This window comes from Mustelus asterias, chromosome 21 (genome assembly GCF_964213995.1).
Source record: "Mustelus asterias chromosome 21, sMusAst1.hap1.1, whole genome shotgun sequence".
NCBI lineage: Eukaryota > Metazoa > Chordata > Chondrichthyes > Carcharhiniformes > Triakidae > Mustelus > Mustelus asterias.
The window spans coordinates 8,938,994-8,962,186 of NC_135821.1; the positions used below are offsets into that span (position 1 = coordinate 8,938,994).

General features: G+C 43.2%; 1 protein-coding gene across 1 annotated transcript; it reads right to left on the bottom strand.

Moving 5' to 3' along the window:
- Nucleotides 1-46: 46 nt before the first annotated feature.
- Nucleotides 47-23,160, bottom strand: LOC144509123 (uncharacterized). Its single transcript, XM_078237501.1, has 4 exons — nt 23,042-23,160; nt 22,685-22,805; nt 6,949-7,542; nt 47-294 (listed from the first exon to the last, which is right to left on the bottom strand). The coding sequence occupies exons 3-4, from the start codon at nt 7,380-7,382 to the stop codon at nt 240-242; spliced, it is 489 nt and encodes a 162-aa protein (XP_078093627.1). The 5' UTR covers nt 7,383-7,542; nt 22,685-22,805; nt 23,042-23,160; the 3' UTR covers nt 47-239.
- Nucleotides 23,161-23,193: the final 33 nt, after the last annotated feature.

Consider the following 23,193-nt stretch of genomic DNA (forward strand, 5'->3'; position numbering starts at 1 on the left):
CCCCCACCACCGTTTCCACACTCAAAGTGTCTGTTACTCACCATACATTTTTCCTTCATCTGATAGGATAATTTTCCGCCTGCCACATGGTGGGTAGATAGCCAAAGCTTCTTGGAAGCTCTGCTCAATGTCAGGACTCCACACTCCCTCTGCATCATTGTCCAAATGCTTCTCCATTGAGTCACTCATTGTCTCAGAGTTGTGGTCAGGGCTTGTGCCCTCGCTCCAGCCGTTTGTCTCTATTTTAACTGTGTGGGGTCTCCAAGCTGCAGCTTGGAGGGCGGCACAGCACATCTGAGAGAATAGAGTAAAAACATTTCAGCAAGCGGTGAACACATTCGGATAGATGCACCTCAATATGAAGGAACACAATATTTGCCTCAGGGCCCAGCTAATCCAGCTGCTACAACCACAACCGGGGGAGGCAATGGCCTAGTGGTATTATCGCTGGACTATTAATTCAGGAAACTCAGCTAATATTCTGGGGACCCGGGTTCGAACCCCGCCACGACAGATGGTAGAATTTGAATTCAATACAAAATATCTGGAATTAAGAATCTACTGATGACCATGAAACCATTGTTGATTATAGGAAAAACCCATCTGGTTCACTAATGTCCTTTAGGTAGGGAATCTGCTGTGCTTGTCTGGTCTACATGTGACTCCAGAGCCACAGCAACTGCCCTCTGAACAAGGGCAACTAGGGATGGGCAATAAATTATGGCCAACCAGCGACACCCATGTCCCATGAATGATGAAAATGAATAAAAGACATTTTCCAGTTATTTCTATTCCTTCTCCTCTTCTACGCTCAACCTAAAGTGATCGTGTCATTAACTTGCAGAAGGAGGAATGGAGCGGAGGAAAGAAGAGTTAGTGATTGGAAGAGGAAATGAAACAACGAGAGATACAAATTGGAGAAATACCAAGATATTACATAGGCAGGTGAGAAGTTATCAGCCAAATAATGGTGCGTGGAATAAATTTCTATTTTTACCCTCAACATTTAATTCCTTATCTTCATCACAGGCCAGCATCGATATAGTTACGTTTACAGATTGCCTTGTACTCTGCAATTCCCTGGCTACATATGAAACGCTTATGCCAGAGTCTGAAGCAGCACCACGCCAGGGGGAGACATGCATGCCAGGAAAATATAGAGAAAATTCCCACACAAATGGAAAGAAGCATTCACTAAAAACACAATGAGGATCAAGGGTAACTTTGAGAAGCTTCTTGGAGTAATTTAACTAACCGAGCATAGGGACAAGTTTGCAACTACTTAGGCCGTTGTGGTTTAGTCTATCAATTCCCACGCTCATTTTAACCAAATAAGCTCGCAGAGAAGCTAAGGCAAATTTTGCTGCCGGGGACTTGAATTTACTCCCAACAGTGACTGATTTGCAATAGCGGAATCCAAAACAGGATCTAATTAAACATTTGGTCACTTCACAATGAATCCTTCTGATCTCAAAGATTCATGATCTCTTCAGATGTTTCGGGTCACTGCCTGTGTGGAGTTTGCACATTCTCCTCGTGTCTGCGTGGGTTTTCCTCCGGGTGCTCCGGTTTCCTCCCACAGTCCAAAGATGTGCGGGTTAGGTTGATTGGCCAGGTTAAAAAATTGCCCCTTAGAGTCCCGGGATGTGTAGGTTAGAGGGATTAGCGGGTAAAATATGTGGGGGTAGGGCCTGGGTGGGATTGTGGTCGGTGCAGACTCGATGGGCCGAATGGCCTCCTTCTGCACTGTAGGGTTTCTATGATTTCTATGATTTTTCGGTTAGTTATCATCCAGAAATATTGCTCTTTCTATTCATTTGCCTATCCACTATCACATTCTCCCATCAGCTCCCCAAGTCAGAAACAAAATTGGTCTCATTTGAGATTTTCCGCAGTGAAATGGTCAGTGTTTACAGGGAGCCCTTCACTTTCCCCTCATAACCATGTCACTTTAATGATGAAAAATGGAATTTCCTTTAATGGGATTCACAATGTACACGAAAGCTAACCAAAATCATTCTGTTAACAAAACGCTGTAACAGGCAATCATATCCACTGATTAAAACACAAAAGGCAGAATTGACAGAGGAACGTGCAACAGTTCCAGCGCTACCTGAAGAAAGATGATGCAATAATCTTGAGTTACAGATTGGACACATTAATTTGACAAAAGTAGATTGGGTGATAAGTTCATGGAATGTAGTCAAGATAGTTTCCTAGAACAATGCATCATGGAACTAACTAGGTAAGAGACTGCAAGGTGTAACACCTGTCCTTTATCTCCTCCTCACCACTGTCCAAAGCCCCAGATATTCCTTCCAGATGAAACACTGATTGATTTGGTCCTTTTCCAATTTAGTGCACTGCATTCACTACTCAACATGGTTGGCTCTAAAGTGGGGAATCCAAACATAGATTGTGAGATCACTTGTGGAACACTTCAGTTCAGTTCAGAAGCACGACCCTGTGCTTTTCAGTTGCCTGCCATTTTAATTGTCTGATACACTCCATTCTGACTGGCCATTATTTCCAATACAGCTCAAGGAAGAGTTCTTCAATTAAGCTGTGCAGCCTTTAGGACTGAACACAGAGCTCAACAATTTCAGATCATAACTTCTTCCCCCATCTTTTCTTGTTTCTAGACAGCAGCTTCCATTGGTTACTCTGCGCTTACTGCTGAGGGCTGTCCAATCAAGAGTAAAATGGGCCTAAATTCTCTAGATTTTAGAAGAATGAGAGTTGACCTCATTGAAACATAAAATATTCTGAAGGGGCTTGACAGGGTGGACACAGAAGTTGTTTCCCCTGGCAGAGGAATCTAGAACACAAGGGTGGGAGGGGGTTGGGTGGGAAACAGTCTCAGGATAGGGGGCTATTCCTTTAGGACTGAGATGAGGAGCAATTTGTTCACTTGAAGAGTAGTGAATCTTTGGAAGTCTCTACCCCAGAGACCTATAGATTCTCAATTGTTTTAATATATTCAAGGTTGAGATTAATACATGTTTGGATCTTGAGGGAACCAGGGGAAATAGAATTCAGGTGAGAGAGTGGAATTGACCCAAAGATAATCCATGATATTACTGAGTGGCAGACGATGATCAAGGGGCCATATGGCATACCTCTGTTCTGTGTACTTAAGATGTGGAGATGCCAGCGTTGGACTGGGGTAAGCACAGTAAGAAGTCTCACAACACCAGGTTAAAGTCCAACAGGTTTATTTGGTAGCAAATACCATAAGCTTTCGGAGCGCTGCCCCTTCGTCAGATGGAGTGAAAATCTGTTCTCCAACAGTGCACAGAGACACAGAAATCAAGTTACAGAATACTAATTAGAATGCAAATCTCTACAGCCAGCCAGGTCTTAAAGGTACAGATAATGTGGATTTTCACTCCATCTGACGAAGGGGCAGCGCTCCGAAAGCTTATGGTATTTGCTACCAAATAAACCTGTTGGACTTTAACCTGGTGTTGTGAGACTTCTTACTGTGTACTTAAGCCTGAGCTGCAATCAATGGACATGGGTTAATCGCGCATCATAGATCCCCACACTTATTTCCAGCTGCTATTGAATTTAGCTTTCTTTGATTATTAGCCAAAGATATCAGATGTTTGCGTCCAATTCACCTCACTTTTCTCTATCTCTACAGAGACTAGCATAAGAGCCAGGCCAGCCATTAATAGGACCCCAGTTATATTAACGTTAGGTTTCATTAAAGGAGTACAGGCTCACCCTTAAACTCTGTGCGACTCTAATTCTGGTCATTTGGACATCCCTAATTTTAATCATTCCTCTATTGGTGGCCGCCAGAGCTCAAAAAGTTCCCTTGCCTCTCTACTTTAAAACCTCTCTCTTAGAACAATCTTTTGGTGTTCTGCCATAGTATCGCCTTAAGGCAGCTTGGTGTTAAATTTACTTTTTAATGTTCTTGTGAAGCAATGTAAGAAATAGGAGCTGGAGAAGACCATGGCCGATCTGACTGGAGTCTTAACTCCACTTGCCAGCCCTCCCTTAAAGATCACAAACCTGCCATGGGACATTTTGTTGGGGTTAATGGTGCTATACAAGTGCATGTTGTTGTTGTAGAAATCCCTGAATGCTCAGAGAACTGATGGCATTGCTGACCCCTGGTATTAAAGGCTATGTTTGTTAATGAGATTAGTTTGAGGAAATGTCTTGTTTATACAGTCTGATGTAATGTGATAGATCATGTCTGGAGAGTGTATTATAGAAAGTGTGTTTTACACACAATGCTGAGATTGTTTAAGACAGTACTCTGAAGGAAGAAAATCACAGATAAAACTCTTTATAATGTTCTATAATGTATTGCTTCAAATTGCTCTTAACTCCAGTGCGAGACCTGCCCCCACCAGTATACCCTATTGTATAATCCAAATGCTCTCTCCAGGGACAGTAGAAGTTTGAAAACAGAATTTATAGTTATACAGACCAATGCTCTTCATAATGGGCACAGTATGAAGTTTTCAAACATCCACTTTCCTGAAACTCCAGTTCCGGTGTTGGAGCAGCCCTTAAACAGTGTCCGCAGTTACTCTATCTCTGAATGTTCTGGTATGAGGCACATGTAGCTGGACCCTAACTGAATAGTTCTGAAGGGCATTGTGAAGAAATTCTTTTTACAGCCAGTCCTTCTTTAGCATCTCTCATTTAGAACAGCTGCTATCCAGACTAACACCACCTGCTGCAGATTGTAATGGATCACAGTTAAAAACAAGGGACAAGCAGGCTGACAAACAGGCACACACTCCCACCCTCCATCAAGCATTGGGACCTCATGCTGACAGCTGCCACTGATATCATTTGCTTTCGATGAGTGAAAAAAACTCAATGACTTGTTAAAAACTTCTCTAAAACATTCTCAATGAAAGTGGAAATGTCAGAACATCTATTATGAATGGATTGGTAGAAAAAAGGGCACAATGTGTCTGTGATAGATAAACAACTGAAAACCGTTCTAATTATATCACAATGCAATTCAGAGTCATATTGTCAGCTGTGGCTCTGTTGGTAGCATTCCGGTCTTTGAATCAGAAGGTTGAGGGTACAAGTCTCACTCTAGAACTCAAGCACAAAAATCAAGTGACACTCCAGTGCAGTACAGAGGGAGAACTGTTGGAGCTGCTGCCTTTCTGATGAAATTTGAAAGCAAGGACCCAGCTTTTCTCCCGGGTGGATGTGAAAGATCCCACATCACTTTTTCAAAGAGCAAGGAATCCGGTGTCCTGGCTGCTATTTGACTGTCAATCAACATATTAAAAAAAAATCAGATGACCTGGTCGCTATCACATTGCTGTTTGTGGGAGTTTACTGCATTTCCAACATCATGACATTGCCTACATTTCATTGAGATGTCTGCTAGCTCCATAGAAATTAAGTTGTGCATTTTATTTTTCTTTGGAAATGTGTTAATGTAATAACTGATTAGGCACAATCTAACAAATAAAGGGGATCTGGTAAATTATCTCACACAACATTTTTTCAGTTCAGTAAAAAGATATCAGTCATGAAATGCCAGTCAAAATATCTGCAGGTTAGATGGGTTGGGCATGCTAAATAGCCCATGCAAATTGCCCCTTAGTGTCCAAAGATGTGTAGGTTAGGGGGATAAGTGGGGTAAAGATGTGGGGTTATGAGAAAGGGCCTGGGTGGGATCCTCTGTCACAGAGTTAGTGCAGACTTGTTGTGCTGAATGGCCTCCTTCTGCACTGTAGGGATTCTATGAAATCATTGTCCCATGAAGCAGACATATCACCTTTTTAAAAAAAACCTTTTAAAAAAAAGGTTGGCTAAAATACTACCTAAATTGGAACATCCAATTGATCAACTTTACCAGATTGCTGGTACTAGCTCGAATAGAAATCAAGCCACCCAGCCCGGAACACCCAGTGAGTACAAAGCATCTTTTTATTTACTATTGCACAGAAGGAAAAATATTACTACAGGGTCCCAAACACTCCTGCCAGCCAAAACAATGAATTACTCCATTCAATTTAGTAAAACGTATATGCTGCTCAAGATGTGATCAACAGCCCAATATTCTGCAGACTAGAAATCAGATTGGATGACTGCTAGGCATAATACTGCCATTCAATTTGCAAGTATGGGTAGCACAGTGACACAGTGGTTAGCACTGCTGCCTTACGGCGCCAGGAACCTGGGTTCAATTCTCACCTTGGGTGTGTCTGTGTGGAGTTTGCACGTTGTCCCCTATGCCTGCGTGGGTTTCCTCCGAGTGCTCTGATTTCCTCCCACAGTCCAAAGATGTGCGGATTAGGTTGATTCGTGCTAAATTGCCACTTAGTGTCGAGGGTTTAACAGGGTAAATATGTGGGGTTATGGGGATAGGGCCTGGGTGGGAATGTTGTCTGTGCAGATTTGATGGGACAAAAAGCCTCCTTTTGCACAGTAGGGATTCTACTCTATGATCCACACTTCCAAACATCTGTTATTTTAATTCTCCACTCCATTCCCACTCTGACCTTAGCTTCCCAAATTGTACCAATGAAGCTGAAACAGCAATGAACACAAAAAATGTGCTGGAAGTACTTAGCAGGTCTCTCTCTGTGGAGACAGAGACAGAGTTAATGTTCCAGATTGATAACCTGGAAAGGCCATTGGCCTGAAAAGTTAACTACTTCTCTTCTCAGATGCCGCCTGACCTGCTGAGTATTTCTAGCAGTTTCGGTTATTGTTTCAGATGTTCAGAATCGACAGTAATTTGCTCTTGAAGAACTGCACCTGATCTTTCACATTACAACCCTTTAGATCAGCGGTTCCCAACCTTCTCAGTAATACAGCACACTTTCTTTCAGCTAAGTCAATTGCTCATAAACTTCACATTTACTATGATTATGGTCTGACCAGAGAGGTTGGCAATATAGGTATATAACAAACTAAATAAGGATTAAAAGCATTAGGGGGTGATCTTACCGGCTTGTCCCGCTGGTCAACCAGTGTGACAAGCAGAACTCACAAACAAGCACCAAGACCTGGCTTGGCTGGTGGTGAGAAGGGCACTCCCCGTCAGATCCTTTATACACGCCCGAGGGCTCAACCTCACCGCACGCTGCCCTCGAAGCGGCTGCGGGGGTGATGAGACGGTCGCACACCTCCTTGTGGAATGTGCCTTTGCAAAGAAGGTCTGGAGTGAGATGCAGTGGTATTTGTCGCGGTTCGTCCCGAGCAGCTCGGTGACGCAGGACTCTGTGCTCTACGGGCTGTTTCCGGGGACGCACACCGAGACAAATATCAACCGCTGCTGGAGGGTCATCAACTCGGTGAAGGACGCGCTTTGGTCCGCCCGAAACTTGCTGATCTTCCAGCTGAAAGAATTGTCCTCGACCGAGTGTTGCAGACTGGCACATTCCAAGGTCCAGGACTACGTGCTCAGGGACGCGCTCAAGCTTGGGGCAGCCGCCGCAAAGGCACAATGGGGAAAGGCCACCGTGTAAAGCGTCTCAACCGAGGCAGACCAAGGGCCGGGTAACTGCAGAATACCCTCGGCCTGTGTAACTGTGTGCCAATCTGAAAAATAACGGCACACAGTAAAATCTGATGTATGTACATAGTTTTTAAGTAATGAAATGTAATGAATGTAATGTTTTGTAAATAAGCACTGTATTGTAGGGTAAAAATGATTCTTTTTTTGTACTGTTTATAACTTTTGGATCTGTCGTTTTGCAATGTTTTATTTGAGAGTTTTTTTTTGAATAAAGTATATTTTTGAAATAAAAAAAACCAGTGTGACAAGCAGGTAAGATCGGGTGAGAGGCAAAATCTCAGGTTTATGGCCAGTTTTTCATCCCTCACAATGTTACTACTTTGTTTTGCCAATGAAATCGGCTTTGCAAAGTCAATTTCAATATTCATATCCTAATTACATGTAATTAGTGAGTCTGGGACACTGTTGTCTGGCCTCACTTGCCCTTACCTGGTCACCAGTTGAGGTCCTCACCGGCGAGGATCAGGTATGGTCCCCACCAATGGGGACCAGATGTGAAGGCCTTGCCGGTGGAAACGGAGGCCATTGGAGCTCCCTGGGTGGTCAGGAGCAGGATCAAACAGTCCCAGTGGCAAACACTGCTGCCTCACAGCGCCAGGGATCCAGGTTCAATTCTGGTCTCGGGTCACTGTCTGTGTGGAGTTAGCATGTTCTCCCCGTGTCTGCGTGGGTTTCCTCCCACAGTCCAACGATGTGCAGGTTAGGTGGATTAGCCATGATAAATTGCCCCTTAGTGTCAGGGGGATTAGCGGGGTAAATACGTGCGGTCATGAGGATAAAGCCTGGGTGGGACTGCAGCTGTGCAGGCTTTTTAAACCACTGCTACCTCAGTGTTGGATAAATCCTAAATCAGAATAATTAAATGGATTAGTACAAGGAATTTGAGACATATGCAAATAAATATGGGCAGGGATAGAAACTTGCAGCGGCCTGAGGCCCCATGATCTGTACAAATGTGACTCATAACAAGGTAACCATAGACACACCCATCCAAAAAGGATCTTCATTTGTGGCATTTTGAGTGCCCTTGTCATTTTAACCCAGGGGCACACAGGGATCGTCTGGACGTATGCTGTCATAATGATTTTAAACAAATAGCATATTTTTTAAAGGTAGTTTCAGACAGGATAAGGATATAGAGGTATAAACAAGGTGCAAACTATGTACCAGGATGATACTGGAACTAAAAGACTACAACTATCAGGAAAGTCTGAATAGGTTGAGGCACCTTCCATGCTCTGAAATAGGTTGATTGCCTCCACTTGGAGTTTGTAATCTATTAAACTGTTATTCATTATCCAGAATCAGAGGACATCACTAGAAGGTAAGTGGCAAAAGAAGCAAAGCCTTTTTCTGCAGTGAGTGGTTAGGATCTGGAAATGTGCTCTCTGAGAGAGTGCTGGAGATGGATTCAACTGAGGCTTTCAAAAGAGAATTGAATAATTATCTGAAGAGTTACCAATGGAGAGTTACAGGGAAAAGTGAGAGAGAGTTGCTCTGGGCAAGTGGCTCTTGCAGAGAAGCTGCAGGGACAAATGGACTGAATAGCCTCCATCTGTCTGTAAACATTCAATGATTCTTCAGGTTTTCCAGTTCGTTCCTTGTTACTACACATCATGACCATGTGATGCATTCACAAACAGATTATATAATCATAAAATCTTAAATATGGAAAGAAAGAAATTCCTGCATTTTCATTGCACTTTTCATAACCACTTGACATCTCAAAACACTTTCCAGCCAATTACTTTTGAAGTGTAGTCACTGTTGTAATGTAGGAAACACAGTAAGAGTTTTAACAACACCAGGTTAAAGTCCAACAGGTTTATTTGGTAGAAAATGCCATTAACTTTCAGAGCCCTGCTCCTTCGTCAGATGGAGTGGAAATCTGCTCACAAATAAGGCTCACAGAGACACAAAATCAAGTTACAGAATACTGATTAGAATGTGAATCTTTACAGCTAATCAAGTCTTCAAGATACAGACAATGTGAGTGGAGGGAGCATTAGGCACAAGTTAAAGAAATGTGTATTGTCTCCAGACAGGACAGCCAGTGAGATTCTGCAAGTCCAGGAGGCAAGCTGTGGGGGTTACCGATAGTGTGACATGAACCCAAGATCCCGGTTTAGGCCATCCTCATGTGTGCGGAACTTGGCTATCAGTTTCTGCTCAGCGACTCTGCGCTGTCGTGTGTCGTGAAGGCCGCCTTGGAGAACGCTTACCCGAAGATCAGAGGCCGAATGCCCGTGACCGCTGAAGTGCTCCCCCACAGGAAGAGAACAGTGAAGATTCACATTCTAATCAGTATTCTGTAACTTGATTTTGTATCTCTGTGTGCCTTGTTTGGGAGCAGATTTCCACTCCATCTGACGAAGGAGCAGGGCTCTGAAAGCTAATGGCATTTGCTACCAAATAAACCTGTTGGACTTTAACCTGGTGTTGTTAAACTTCTTACTGTGTTTACCCCAGTCCAACGCCGGCATCTCCACATAATGTAGGAAACACAGCAGCTAGTTGGTACACAGCAAGCTCCCACAAACAACAGTGTGTCAGTGATCAGATCACCCCTTGTTTTGGTGGTGCCGATTGAGGGAGCTACTGGTCAGGATAACTTAGAACATAGAACATAGAAAAACTACAGCACAAACAGGCCCTTCGGCCCACAAGTTGCGCCGGTCATGTCCCTACCTATCTAGGCCTATATATAGGCTTACCTATAACCCTCAATCCTATTAAGTCCCATGTACTCATCCAGAAGTCTCTTCAAAGACCCTATCGAGTTTGCCTCCACCACCATTGACGGCAGCCGATTCCACTCGCCCACCACCCTCTGAGTGAAAAACTTACCCCTGACATCTCCTCTGTACCTACTCCCCAGCACCTTAAACCTGTGTCCTCTCATAGCAGCCATTTCAGCCCTGGGAAAAAGCCTCTGAGAATCCACCCGATCTATACCTCTCAACATCTTGTACACCTCTATCAGGTCACCTCTCATCCTTCATCTCTCCAAGGAGAAAAGACTGAGCTCCCTCAACCTATCCTTATAAGGCATGCCACCCAATCCAGGCAACATCCTTGTAAATCTTCTCTGCACCCTTTCAATAATTTCTCCATCCTTCCTGTAATGAGGCGACCAGAACTGAACACAGTACTCTAAGTGGGGTCTGACGAGGGTCTTATAAAGCTGCATCATTATCTCCCGACTCCTAAACTCAATCCCTCGATTGATGAAGGCCAGCACACCATGTGCCTTCTTAACCACCTGCTCACCACCACCTGCGGGGCCGATTTAAGAGTCCTATGGACCCGGACCCCAAGGTCCTTCTGATCCTCTACACTGCTAAAAGTCTTACCCTTGATATTATACTCCTTCATCCCATTTGACCTGCCAAAATGTACCACTACACATTTATCCGGGTTGAAGTCCATCTGCCACTTCTCCGCCCAGTCTTGCATCCTATCTATGTCACGCTGCAGCTTCTGACATCCCTCCAAACTATCCACAACACCACCAACCTTTGTGTCGTCGGCAAACTTACCAACCCATCCCTCCACTTCCTCATCCAGGTCATTTATGAAAATGACAAACAGCAAGGGTCCCAGAACAGATCCCTGGGGCACTCCACTGGTGACCGACCTCCATTCAGAAAAAGACCCATCTACAACCACTCTCTGCCTTCTGCAGGCAAGAGTTTTAATAGAAACTTGATGTCTGTCAGACTGTGTTTCATTCTGCAGGCAAGCCAGTTCTGGATCCACAAGGCAACAGCCCCTTCCTGCTTCTCTCCTACAAAATTGCCTCATGTCATCTTTTACATTCACCCGAGCAGACGGGGACTCGGTTTAAGGTCTCATTCAAACGGCAGCACTTCAAACAGCACAGTACTCCCTCAGTACTGCACACAAGTGTCAGACTGGAGTGTGACTTGAACCCACAACCTTGTGATTCAGAGACAAGTGAGCTGCCAAATGAGCCACATCTGATGTTCTATCATTATTTAAATCAAATGAAACAGATCACCATTCCAACCCATTCTCTATTTTAGTTCCAGGTTCTGGCCATACAAGTGCAGTGACAGGAATGTCAAAGCCAGTGAATGGATTCCCATCAGGAGACAGGGAAGATCCTCCACTTCTCAAACATGAAGCTTCAAATCTTCATACAATATAACTGGACATGCCCCATTTATCCATTGCCGAAAATTACTTTTCAAAGTGAGTGTCACACATCAATATAACACATACATATGGACTCATATTTGGCATAAATGTTAAATAAACAAATGTGTAACTGCTACTCCTTAAATTTCTAGAAACACATAAACCTCTCTGTCTCACCTCGGAATAATACCAAAAAGTTAATGTTCGATCTCTGTAACTCTGCTTAGCCACAGTTTTCCAGTTTGGGAAGATGTCAAAATCATGTCCAGAAGACACGATGACACCAGGGTTGAGAGACTTCACTTGTGAGAGGAGTTAAGAATAAATGTTTAAAATAACAATTCTTGCTGCTACTTTAACAGCAACGGCAATCAGTAAAGCTGGCAGGATGTAGGTTCACAGCAGGAACAGATCTGGGTAAGCCCAAATATTTTGTGGGGTGGACAAGGAGCAGGAAGTTTATTTATCGGTCACAAGTAGGCTTACATTAACACTGCAATGAAGTTACTGTGAAAATCTCCTAGTCGCCACATTCTGGCACCTGTTCGGGTAGAGGGCGGATTTATCATGGCCAATATACCTAACATGCACATCTTTTGGACTGTGGGAAGAAACCGGAGTATCTGGAGGAAACCCACGCAGACACGGGGAGAATGTGCAGACTCCACACAGACAGTGACCCAGGCAGGAATTGAACCCAGGTTCCTGGCGCCGTGAGGCAGCAGTGCTAACCACTGTGCTATCGTGCTGCCCTGAGGATCCCTCAGGATTCCTCAATGAAACCCTCGGCCTCCCCCACTGAGGATTTCCGACTGTGGGTCAACCCACAGCACGTGGACTGCAGCGATTCAAGAAGGCAGCTCACCACCACCTTCTCAAGGGCAACGAGGGATGGGCAATAAATGCTGGCCAGCCAGCGATGCCCATGTCCCACGAATGAATAAAAAAAGTCATTCTAGAACTCAATTAAAAAAAAGCTCCCGCATTGCCAATGATTTTTGAGTTAGAACCTCACGTTATTGACCTACCAACTCATAGAGCCATAGAGTTCTATGGCACAGAAAGAAGCCCTTTGGCCCATCATGTCTATGCCAGCAACTATGCACCTATCTATTCTAATCCCATTTACCAGTACTTGGTTCAGAGTCGTATTTCAATTGCTCATTTAAACGCTTCTTAAATGTTGAGGGTTCCCACCTCTACCACACTTTCAGGCAGCGAGTTCCAGATTCCCATCACCCTCTGAGTGAAAAAGTTTCTCCCCAAATCCCCTCTAAATCTCCTGCCTCTTCCCTTAAATCTATGCCCCCGGGTTATTTACCCCTCTAAAGGGATATGTTTCTTCTTGTCTATCCTATCTACGTCCCTCAATTTTGTATACTTGATTAAAACTTTCCATCATCTTGTAAAACTTCTAATAGGTCACCTCTCGATCTTCTCTGTCCAAGAACAGTCCTCACTTTTCCAATGTCTTCTATAACTATAATTCTTCATCCCTGATAACATACTGCTGTACTTTTTCGAATGTCTTTCAATCTTTCCTGAGGTGTGGTGTCCAGAACTGTCCACAAAACTCCAGCTGATTTATAAAGTTCTACTATTGTCTTGTTGTTTTCATAATTTCAGTTGATAAACTTCATAGAAATCATAGAAACCCTACAGTGCAGAAATGGGCCATTTGGCCCATCGAGTCTGCACCGACTACAACCCCACCCAGGCCCTACCCCCACATCCCTACATATTTACCCACTAATCCCTCTAACCTACGCATCTCAGGACACTAAGGGCAATTTTTAGCATGGCCAATCAACCTAACCCGCACATCGTTTTGGACTGTGGGAGGAAACCGGAGCACCCGGAGTAAACCCACGCACACACGAGGAGAATGTGCAAACTCCACACAGACAGTGACCCAAGCCGGGAATCGAACCAGGTCTCTGGAGCTGTGAAGCAGCAGTGCTAACCACTGTGCTACCGTGCCGCCCGTATGTAGTCACAACTTAAGCAACCTAAACACTTGTTAACTACATTATCGACTTGCCCTGCCATTATTCTCGATTCCTGCTCCAAATTCCTTCCCCTTATCATCAATTAGTCACTGTCTCACCTTAAGTTAGTCTACTTGCAATCTCGGCATCAGATTTGATCCAAAGATGAGCTTCCGGCCTCATTTCTGTCATCACTAAGCCCGTCTTTTCCCACCTCTAATTTAGCAACTTTGCCTCTCAGCTCATCTGCTGCTGAAACCCTCAGTCGTGTCTTTGGCGCCTCTGAACTGGACTTTCCAACCCACTGGCTGCTCTCCCACTTTCTGCCCACTGGAAAATTGAGATCACCTAAAACTCTGCTGTCTGTGTCTTAACTCAGCAAGTCCCAGGCCTCTATCTCTTCTTGAATTACTGATCTTCACTGGTTCCTGTGCAAGCAATGTCTTGAGTTTAAAAATCTTACTCTTGTCCTCCTGAACTCTTCTCCAACCCCACAAACCTGAGATACCTGGGCTCCTAATTATAATCCCTGCGCATTTTCAATTATAATTTAACAAAACCCTTTTGTCTGGGTATCATATTTTCTTTTATAATGCTCCCGTGAACCCTTCATGACATTAAAAGGTGCTATATAAGTTGTTATTGCCATCTTTAAAGATCCATGTGTATGGACAAAGTAAGAAGTCTCACAACACCAGGTTAAAGTCCAACAGGTTTATTTGGAATCGCGAGCTTTCGGAGTGCTGCTCCTTCATCGGGTGAATCACTCACATAATGGTCTCTAAACTAAAGTCTCGGTCATTTATAAAAATTGAAGATTAAAAATGCATTAAAAACCAAACCTCAGTGAATACCATTACAAAATTCCTCTCAGTCTGACCAACTCACTATCATCCTTTGCTTCCTGTATTTGAGTCACTTTTGTATCCATATAGCCACCATCTCTTTAATTCCATGGGATTCAATCTTTTTCAGAAATATTTAGTACTGTGGCATTACAATACATTAAAAGGTGCTATATAAGTTGTTATTGCCATCTTTAAAGATCTATGTATATGGACACAGTAAGAAGTCTCACAACACTCGTGTCTGCATGGGTTTCCTCAGGGTGTTCCAGTTTCTGTCTGAAAGACGTACTGGTTAGGTGCATTGACCCGAATAGGCGCCAGACTGTGGTGACTAGGAGAATTTCACAGTAACTTAATTGCAGTGTTAATGTAAGCCTTACTTGTGACTAATAAATAAATTTTATAAACTTTAGATGCATGCCTAATCTCCCAATTTTACCTCAGACAGTGTGTGACATGTATATACAGAATAGAGGCTATGGGGAAAATATGCACCTCTCTAAATCTCAGATTGTGCAGAGTGACCATAGTTGATGGTCCCAGAACATCTTATTCATCACCTGTGTCAGCCCAGAGTGCATTAGGGTGAGAAGAAAGAATGCGAGGAGGCTCAAGTGGAGTATAAATGGTGGCATGGACTGTTTATGGGTTGTATGTTCGATGTAATTCAGTTGAGAAATGATTATTGAATATAAATCATTGATGGTTATTAGTTCTTGCAGCTGGCCATGTTGTGAGAGGTGTAAAAATGAAAATCTGAGAAAGAGTGTGACACCTCAGTTATGCTGCAACTGCACTCCTGAAACTGCACACACTGGAACATGCGGCTGATCTTTTACAAGTCACTGGTTTGATGTCAGTAAAACTTTCAGGAATTATGCCATCATGGATTTAGACATTAAAGCTTAAAATGATCTGGAGCATGCAGTGCGGCCTAACATTGGTTAGAACACGTGAAATTAGAGCTGGAATAGGTCATTTGGCCCCCTCGAGTCTACTCCATTGGCAAAGAGCAAACGGCTTCGTTAAGGATAGTTATCTACTTGTATCTAAAGTAAATTCATATATAACAATAACTATTATCTGCATTTATACAGTACATTTAGCATGGTAAAACATCACAAGATGCTTCAGATGAACTTTAATATCTCCTTATGTGACATGGTTTCGACTTTAATAAAGAAGGAGAGGTCATTGGATGATGGTTATAGGAGGAAATTCCAGGGTTTAGAGTCGAGGCAGCTAAAAGCGCGGGTGCCAATAGTGGTAAAGATCAAGGATGTGCAGGAGGCTGGAATTGGAGGAACACAGATCTCAGAAGATTGTACACCTTGAGGAGACAGGGATGAACATAGAACATAGAACAGTACAGCACAGAACAGGCCCTTCGGCCCACGATGTGCCGAGCTTTGTCTGAAACCCAGATCAAGCTATTTCCTCCCTATCATCCCGAAGTACTCCATGTGCCTATCCAATAGCTTCTTAAATGTTCCTAAAGTTTCTGACTCCACTATCCCTGCAGGCAGTCCATTCCACACCCCATTTAAAAAAAATTTTTTTTTAGTGAGGTCATGAGTGAGTGAGGATGAGTGAGGTCATGGAGGTTCTTCAAAAGAAGGGTACAATTTTTGAAAAAAAGAACTTACAAAGAGTATTTGTGGCTCTCCGTTATCCTCAACCAAACTGTTTGCTCTTTGCCAGTCGAGCAGGCTTGAGGGGCCGAATAGCCCACTCCTATTTCATATATTCTAACCAATGTTATTCCCATTCTCAGTCATTCAAACCTTAGGGCATCACATCAAGTGCAGGATTTGTTTATTGGATTTCAGAGGAAAAACTTTTAAAGTAAAGTTTACTTATTAGTCACAAGTAAGGCTTACATTACCACTGCAATTAAGTTACTGTGAAATTCCCCTAGTCGCCACATTCCAGCGCCTGTTCGGGTCAATGCACCTAACCAGCACGTCTTTCAGACTGTGGGAGAAGACCGGAGCACCCGGAGGAAACCCACACAGACACGGGGAGAACGTGCAAACTCCACACAGACAGTGCCCCAACCAGGAATTGAACCCGGGTCCCTGGTGCTGTGAGGCAGCAGTGCTAACCACTGAGCCACCGGAATGAGAATGTTTTAGAATTTTTGACAAACTAAATAGCAGCCAATCCCCACCTCCCAGATGTTCAATAAACCTTCAATACTCATTTTTAAAATCTTCACATTCTAGTCAAGGTTGAAACTATTAGAATTCCTGACAAACCATACTCATTATGGTGGACTATCTTCACAAAGAGGCTGATTTCAGGCAGAGTCTGATGAAGAATTCTTGGGGTCCCAACCACCAAGGACAATGAAAGATAGAAAATAGGAGCAGGAGGTGGCCATTCGGCCCTTCGAGCCTGCTCTGCCATTCATTATGATCATGGCTGATCATCCAACTCAATATCCTTCCCCCCATACCAACACCTCTGCGCATCCCTTCCCCTTAATCCCCTAAACCGAAATGTATAGTCAAATGCGTAAACTAATAAGACCAGAGAATGACACACTACATTGACCATTAAAAGAAACAGTCTTACATCTTTAAAGTCCTTTTTCAATCTTGGAATACCCCAAAGCACTTTACCGCCAACACTATGCTTTAAGTGTAGTCACTATTGTAATGTAACAAGTTAAAGCAGTGATACTGCCAATCAAGCCATGATATACATATTCCCATTCAAGAAGCCCTGAGACTTCTTCCACATGTCGGCACGGTAGCACGGTCGGCACAGGGCAGCACGGTAGCACAGTGGTTAGCACTGCTGCTTCACAGCTCAAGGACCTGGGTTCGATTCCCGGCCTTGGGTCACTGTCTGTGTGGAGTTTGCACATTCTCCTCGTGTCTGCGTGAGTTCCTCCGGGTGCTCCAGTTTCCTCCCACAGTCCAAAAATGTGCGGGTTAGGTTGATTGGCCATGCTAAAATTGCCCCTTAGTGTCCTGAGATGCGTAGGTTAGAGGGATTAGCGGGTAAAATATGTAGGGATCTGGGGGTAGGGCCTGGGTGGGATTGTGGTCGGTGCAGACTCGATGAGCCAAATGGCCTCTTTCTGCACTGTCGGGTTTTTATGATTCTATGGTGTCGTTGGAATGTCCTGTTGAAGTTGTACAATGATGTGGAGATGCCGGCGTTGGACTGGGGTAAGCACAGTAAGAAGTCTCACAACACCAGGTTAAAGTCCAACAGGTTTATTTGGTAGCAAATACCATAAACTTTCGGAGCGCTGCCCCTTCGTCAGATGGGAGTGGATATCCACTCCATCTGACGAAGGGGCAGCGCTCCGAAAGCTTATGGTATTTGCTACCAAATAAACCTGTTGGACTTTAACCTGGTGTTGTGAGACTTCTTACTGAAGTTGTACAAGACATAGGTAAGGCCACACTTGGAATACTGTGTGCAATTCTGGTCACCCTACTATAGAAAGGATATTATTAAACTAGAAAGAGTGCAGAAAAGATTTACTAGGATGCTACCAGGACTTGATGGATTGAGTTATGAGAGGCTGGATAGACTGGGACTTTTTTCTCTGGAGCGTGGGAGACTGAGGAGTGATCTTATAGAGGTTTATAAAATAATGAGGGGCACAGATCAGCTAGATAGTCAATATCTTTTCTCAAAGGTAGGGGAATCTAAAACTAGAGGGCATAGGTTTAAGGTGAGAGGGGAGAGATAGAAAAGTGTCCAGAGGGGCAATTTTTTCACACACAGGGTGGTGAATGTCTGGAACAAGCTGCCAGAGGTAGTAGTAGAGGCGGGTACAATTTTGTCTTTTAAAAAGTATTTAGATAGTTCCATGGGTACGATGGGCATAGTGGGATATGGGCCAAATGCGGGCAATTGGGATTAGCTTAGGGGTTTAAAAAAAGGGCGGCATGGACAAGTTGGGCCGAAGGGCCTGTTTCCATGCTGTAAACCTCTATAACTCTATGTTGGTCTCAGCTTGTAAAAAGCAGAGACTCATATTAGCCCTGAATCATGATTCAATGGGAAAAGTGGAACATTCTGTTACAAATTTTGAAAAGGGAAGAAAACTGAATTTTAAACTTTAAATGAATGTGATGAGCATAACATCTGTTGAAGTACAAATCGCACTTCTCCAAATCATATTTACTTTCCAATGGGGTCAGCAGACACCAAAATAAAATCAAGGTGTCTTGTACAGAAAATTCCTGTAAGGAGACTCCAACAACATATTAAAATGTAACATAAGCACTGTACCCAATGCCCCCATCACCACATGCAGTAAAATGTTTAGTATTAATACACAGAAGATATGGAACAACTCACTGCAGACACTGACTGCTAGGATCCAGCTGAGGGTTTCAGACAACACAAACTGAGAGGAAAAATTGAATGGTTTGTTCATCAGCGGTATTTCAAAAGCTGACTTCTATTTGGTGTGAAATTTTCAATGATTAAGAGCAAACTGGGGTATTTTTGCACAACAACCAGCTCGTTAACAGCAGATTCTGAAGCAGATCCTGCCTGGCTAACCTCCTTGATTTATTCTATGAACAGACAACTCAAACGAGAAGCACTATGGAATGGGGTAACCAGCTTCCAAAAAGCATTTGACAAAGTTCTGGATGAAAGGTTAAACTCAAAGCATTAGGATTGAGGGTAAAACTGGAATAGAAATTGACTGATGGATACAGAACATTGAACACTGATTAGAGAACCCATATCTGGGTGATTGAGCAGGTGAAGGTGTAACTCACCAACCCTTCTTTCTTTCATGAATCATATTCACTGCTCATAGTGTTGTCTCCACTACATTTAGGAATGCTAAAAGCAGACTGGGTGATCACTTTACAGAATACCTCTGTTCAGTCCTTAAGGATGAGAAGCTTCCAGTCACTTGTCATTTTAATATTCAACTCCACTCCCACTTTGACCTCTGTTTACAGTTTCCTACACTGCGCAATGAAGTTCAATGAAAGGTCAAGGAACAGAATCTTATCTTTTCAATTAGGCGGTTTACAGTCTTTTGGGCTCAACATTGAGTTGATTTTTTATAGATCAGAACCTCTGCCCCCCATTGTGTTTTTGCCTGTTTTTGGAAGGCAGCTGTTGGTAAAGATGGTACTTTTCAATTTACACCTCCCTGACACACATCTCTCGCATTTCTTGTCCCATTATCACTCCCTTTGCCTTGCACTATCACTCCTTTTGTCATTCTAGCCTCATCAACCCCACCCAGCTTTCTCTGTGTCCATTCTTGCTTTAAACTGTTTCCAGTAACTCAATGCTATAGTAGGCAGTGGGTTCTGAGAAATCAGCTCACAAATGATGTCATTGGAATATGCAAGTGGCTGAGGGAATTAAATGTCGAAGAAGAACATTTATTTATTTGCAGTTGCACTTTTCAGAACTTCCAAGGCACGTCAAGCTGAACATTTGAATTATTGTCTGCTCTACATGATAAAATAGCAATAGGGATAACATGTATATAGCAAGAACAATGAACCACAAAGAGCAATGAACAATGAATCTGTTTTAATGATGTTTGATTGTGTAATACTGACTTGCAAAGAGTATTAATACTTAGCTAATCCTGACACTTGGACAGACAAATGTAAAAAAATGGACATAAACAGGAAAACAAAAGTACATTTATATTATTTAAATGACATTGAGAGGGTCAAGGCCAAGACAGAAGAGGGTCAAAGATCAATATGTCTGACAATGGCTGGATGACCTAAGGTGGGTCAAATTACGTTCTTGTTTGTAAGAATTTGTGAAGACCAGATTACAGCTGTAAACTGAACAGTACTCTGACTACTTGAGGCCCTTTATCTGGGTAAAAATGTAGCACCTGGTGGATACTGTGCCTTTAACTGGTGTAGAGGTATGGCTGCTACAATTAAGAGCAGCTCCCTAATAAGGACGGGCTTCCCATTATGGATCATTTTCCAACAACTCCTGATAGGAAATTTGTGATTGGACATCGGGTCAACACAATCAATTGGCTGTGATGATACCTATCGTCAAATAGCCTGCCGTGTAGCCACTATGTGATATATTGTGAAGTGCAGCTGCCATCCATAGAACTGCAGCTTCAGATGACAAATGTAGAAAATGGGAGCGTATAAGAGATTGGCACTGAGTGACTCAGAAGATTCCATAATTTTAAACCGGGTAGATACCCAGATTACATTCTAGATAATAAAACATTCACACATCATAAAATACATGGACTAAGGTAGAATTAATAAAAGTACTAGGATAGGAGGTACAAAGATGAGATGGTATATGGGATATAGTCATTTAAAATGTCCACCATTTGACACTGAACTGACTGCTTCTGCCTCTGAAAGGCAAGAGGAAGTGATGCAAACATCATAATTCAACAAAGCAGCAGAAAAATCTGATCCATGATCGGGGTAAGGGACAGGGGATTTTAAATCAGAACATGAGCAATTCATTTCCCAACCAAGAACTGGCTATTTCACTGCTCCCTGAATTCTTTCTGGTTGTATCACAGCTTGGTATGGCTCCTGCTCTGCACAAGAAACTACAAAAGGTCATGAATGTAGCCCAGTCCATCACGCAAACCAGCCTCCCATCCATTGACTCCGTCTACACTTCCTGCAGCCTCGGAAAAGCAGCCAGCATAATTAAGGACCCCATGCACCCCGGACATTCTCTCTTCCAGCTTCTTCCTTCGAGAAAAGGATACAAAAGTCTGAGGTCACGTACCAACCAACTCAAGAACAGCTTCTTCTCTGCTGCCATCAGACTTTTGAATGGACTTACCTTGCATTAAGTTGATCTTTCTCTACATCCTAGCTATGACTGTAACACTACATTCTGCACTCTCTCCTTTCCTTCCCGATGAATGGCATGCTTTGTCTGTGTAGTGCGCAAGAAACAATACTTTTCGCTGTGTACTAATACATGTGACAATAATAAATCAAATAATACAAAACATGTCGGTGGTGGGACAGGTTGAGAAAGTGGTTAATAAAGCGTACATTATCCTATCCTTTATTAATCGGCATGAAGTGGAGATGCCAGCGTTGGACTGGGGTGGGCACAGTCAGAAGTTTCACAACACCAGGTTAAAGTCCAACAGGTTTATTTGGAGTCACGAGCTTTCGGAGCGCTGCTCCTTCATCAGGTGATTTTATTTGCCCCTATTCATTAATAGGGGCACAGAGTACAAGTGCAAGGAGGTACAAGACACTTGTTTGATCTCAGCTACAGTATTGTGTCCAGTTCTGGGTGTCATGTGTTGGAAGGATGTGAACCCTGGCAGCGGAAAAGATTCCCAAAAATCTTTCCAGGGTTATTAAGACAGATTGGAGAAGTTGGGACTGCTTTCTTTGAAGAAGGTTTGACAGAGTTATTCAAAATTATGAGGGATCTGGACAGAGTAGAAAGGGAGAAACTGTCCCCACTCATGACCAAATCAAGCACAAGAAGGCACAGAAGGTGCCTTGACAGAAGGTCATTGGCAAAAGAAGCAAAAGTGATATGAGGAAAAAGTGCTGAGTGATTCAAGTCTGGTTGGCATGCACTGCCTGAGAGTGGGCTGGTTCAATCCAAGCGTTCAAAAGGCAAGAATCTAATAAGGAAGAAATTGCAGGGTTACGGGGTGAAGGCGGGAGAATGGCACTCGGTCAGTTGTTCATTCAGAGAACCATACAAACGCGATGGGCCAAATGGCCTACTCCTGCACTGTAACAAATCTGTGATGCGAAAATAATTAATGAAAGTAAAGTTGGTGACATACATCAGAGATCTTGTGCCAAATAAATACAAGTTCTCCCAAAAAATATTCACAAGGATGTTTTGTCTTTAAAATACAAGCTAATAGTTAATGAAACTATAGCAACTAGATCTGCAACCAGAAGGTTTGGATAAAGCTATTTGTATGGCCCGCGTGTCAGGGACACAGCTGTCTGAAATACATTACACTGCATCTAGATGCACATTCTAGTATTTGGAAAAGTACCAGGAAAGTTTTCACAGTTTTTTCTGTTGTCTGCGCTCCAACAAGGAAAGATCCCATCACATCGGTGGCTCAGATTTCGCTTAGCCAGCTCTTCCCCCACCCCCTCTCCCCCAGGCCAGGGTAAAATACTCCTTCAAAATGTCTTAATAATTAAAAAACAAACTTTACCTACAAGTCAGAAATCCTTGACCAGTTGCGAATCTCGGATCTGCTTTTCCCCAACCCCTTTGAGGTTTTTTTTGACACAAACTCTTGTCGGCTGAACTGAACCAAACGCGATTCGCTTCCTCTTCCTAAATAAAAATCAATGATTTTTAAGTAGATGGACAATACATTTATTATTTAATTAATTATTAATTCTCAGGAAATGAGTGGCAGAAAGAGAAAATCTGAGATTTATTTCTTAAATGCGGAAGTTCGGGCAGAAAAATGTCAGCAATGAGAGCGATGCCTGAGCCTCCCACAACACTCTTTGTCTCAGCAAAGCGACAACTTGCAGTGGAGAAAGTTTAACTCAACACAAACTTACCTTCAGTGAGGGAGACACAGCTTGGGAAGCCGGCTCAGGCTGCCCGCTTTGGGGATGGCTGTTGCTTTCTTTCCAAACAGGATTTTTGGAGATGGGAGTATTTTGGAAACGGGATTTGGTGACAGGTTCAGGAAAAATGTCAGGAATGAGGA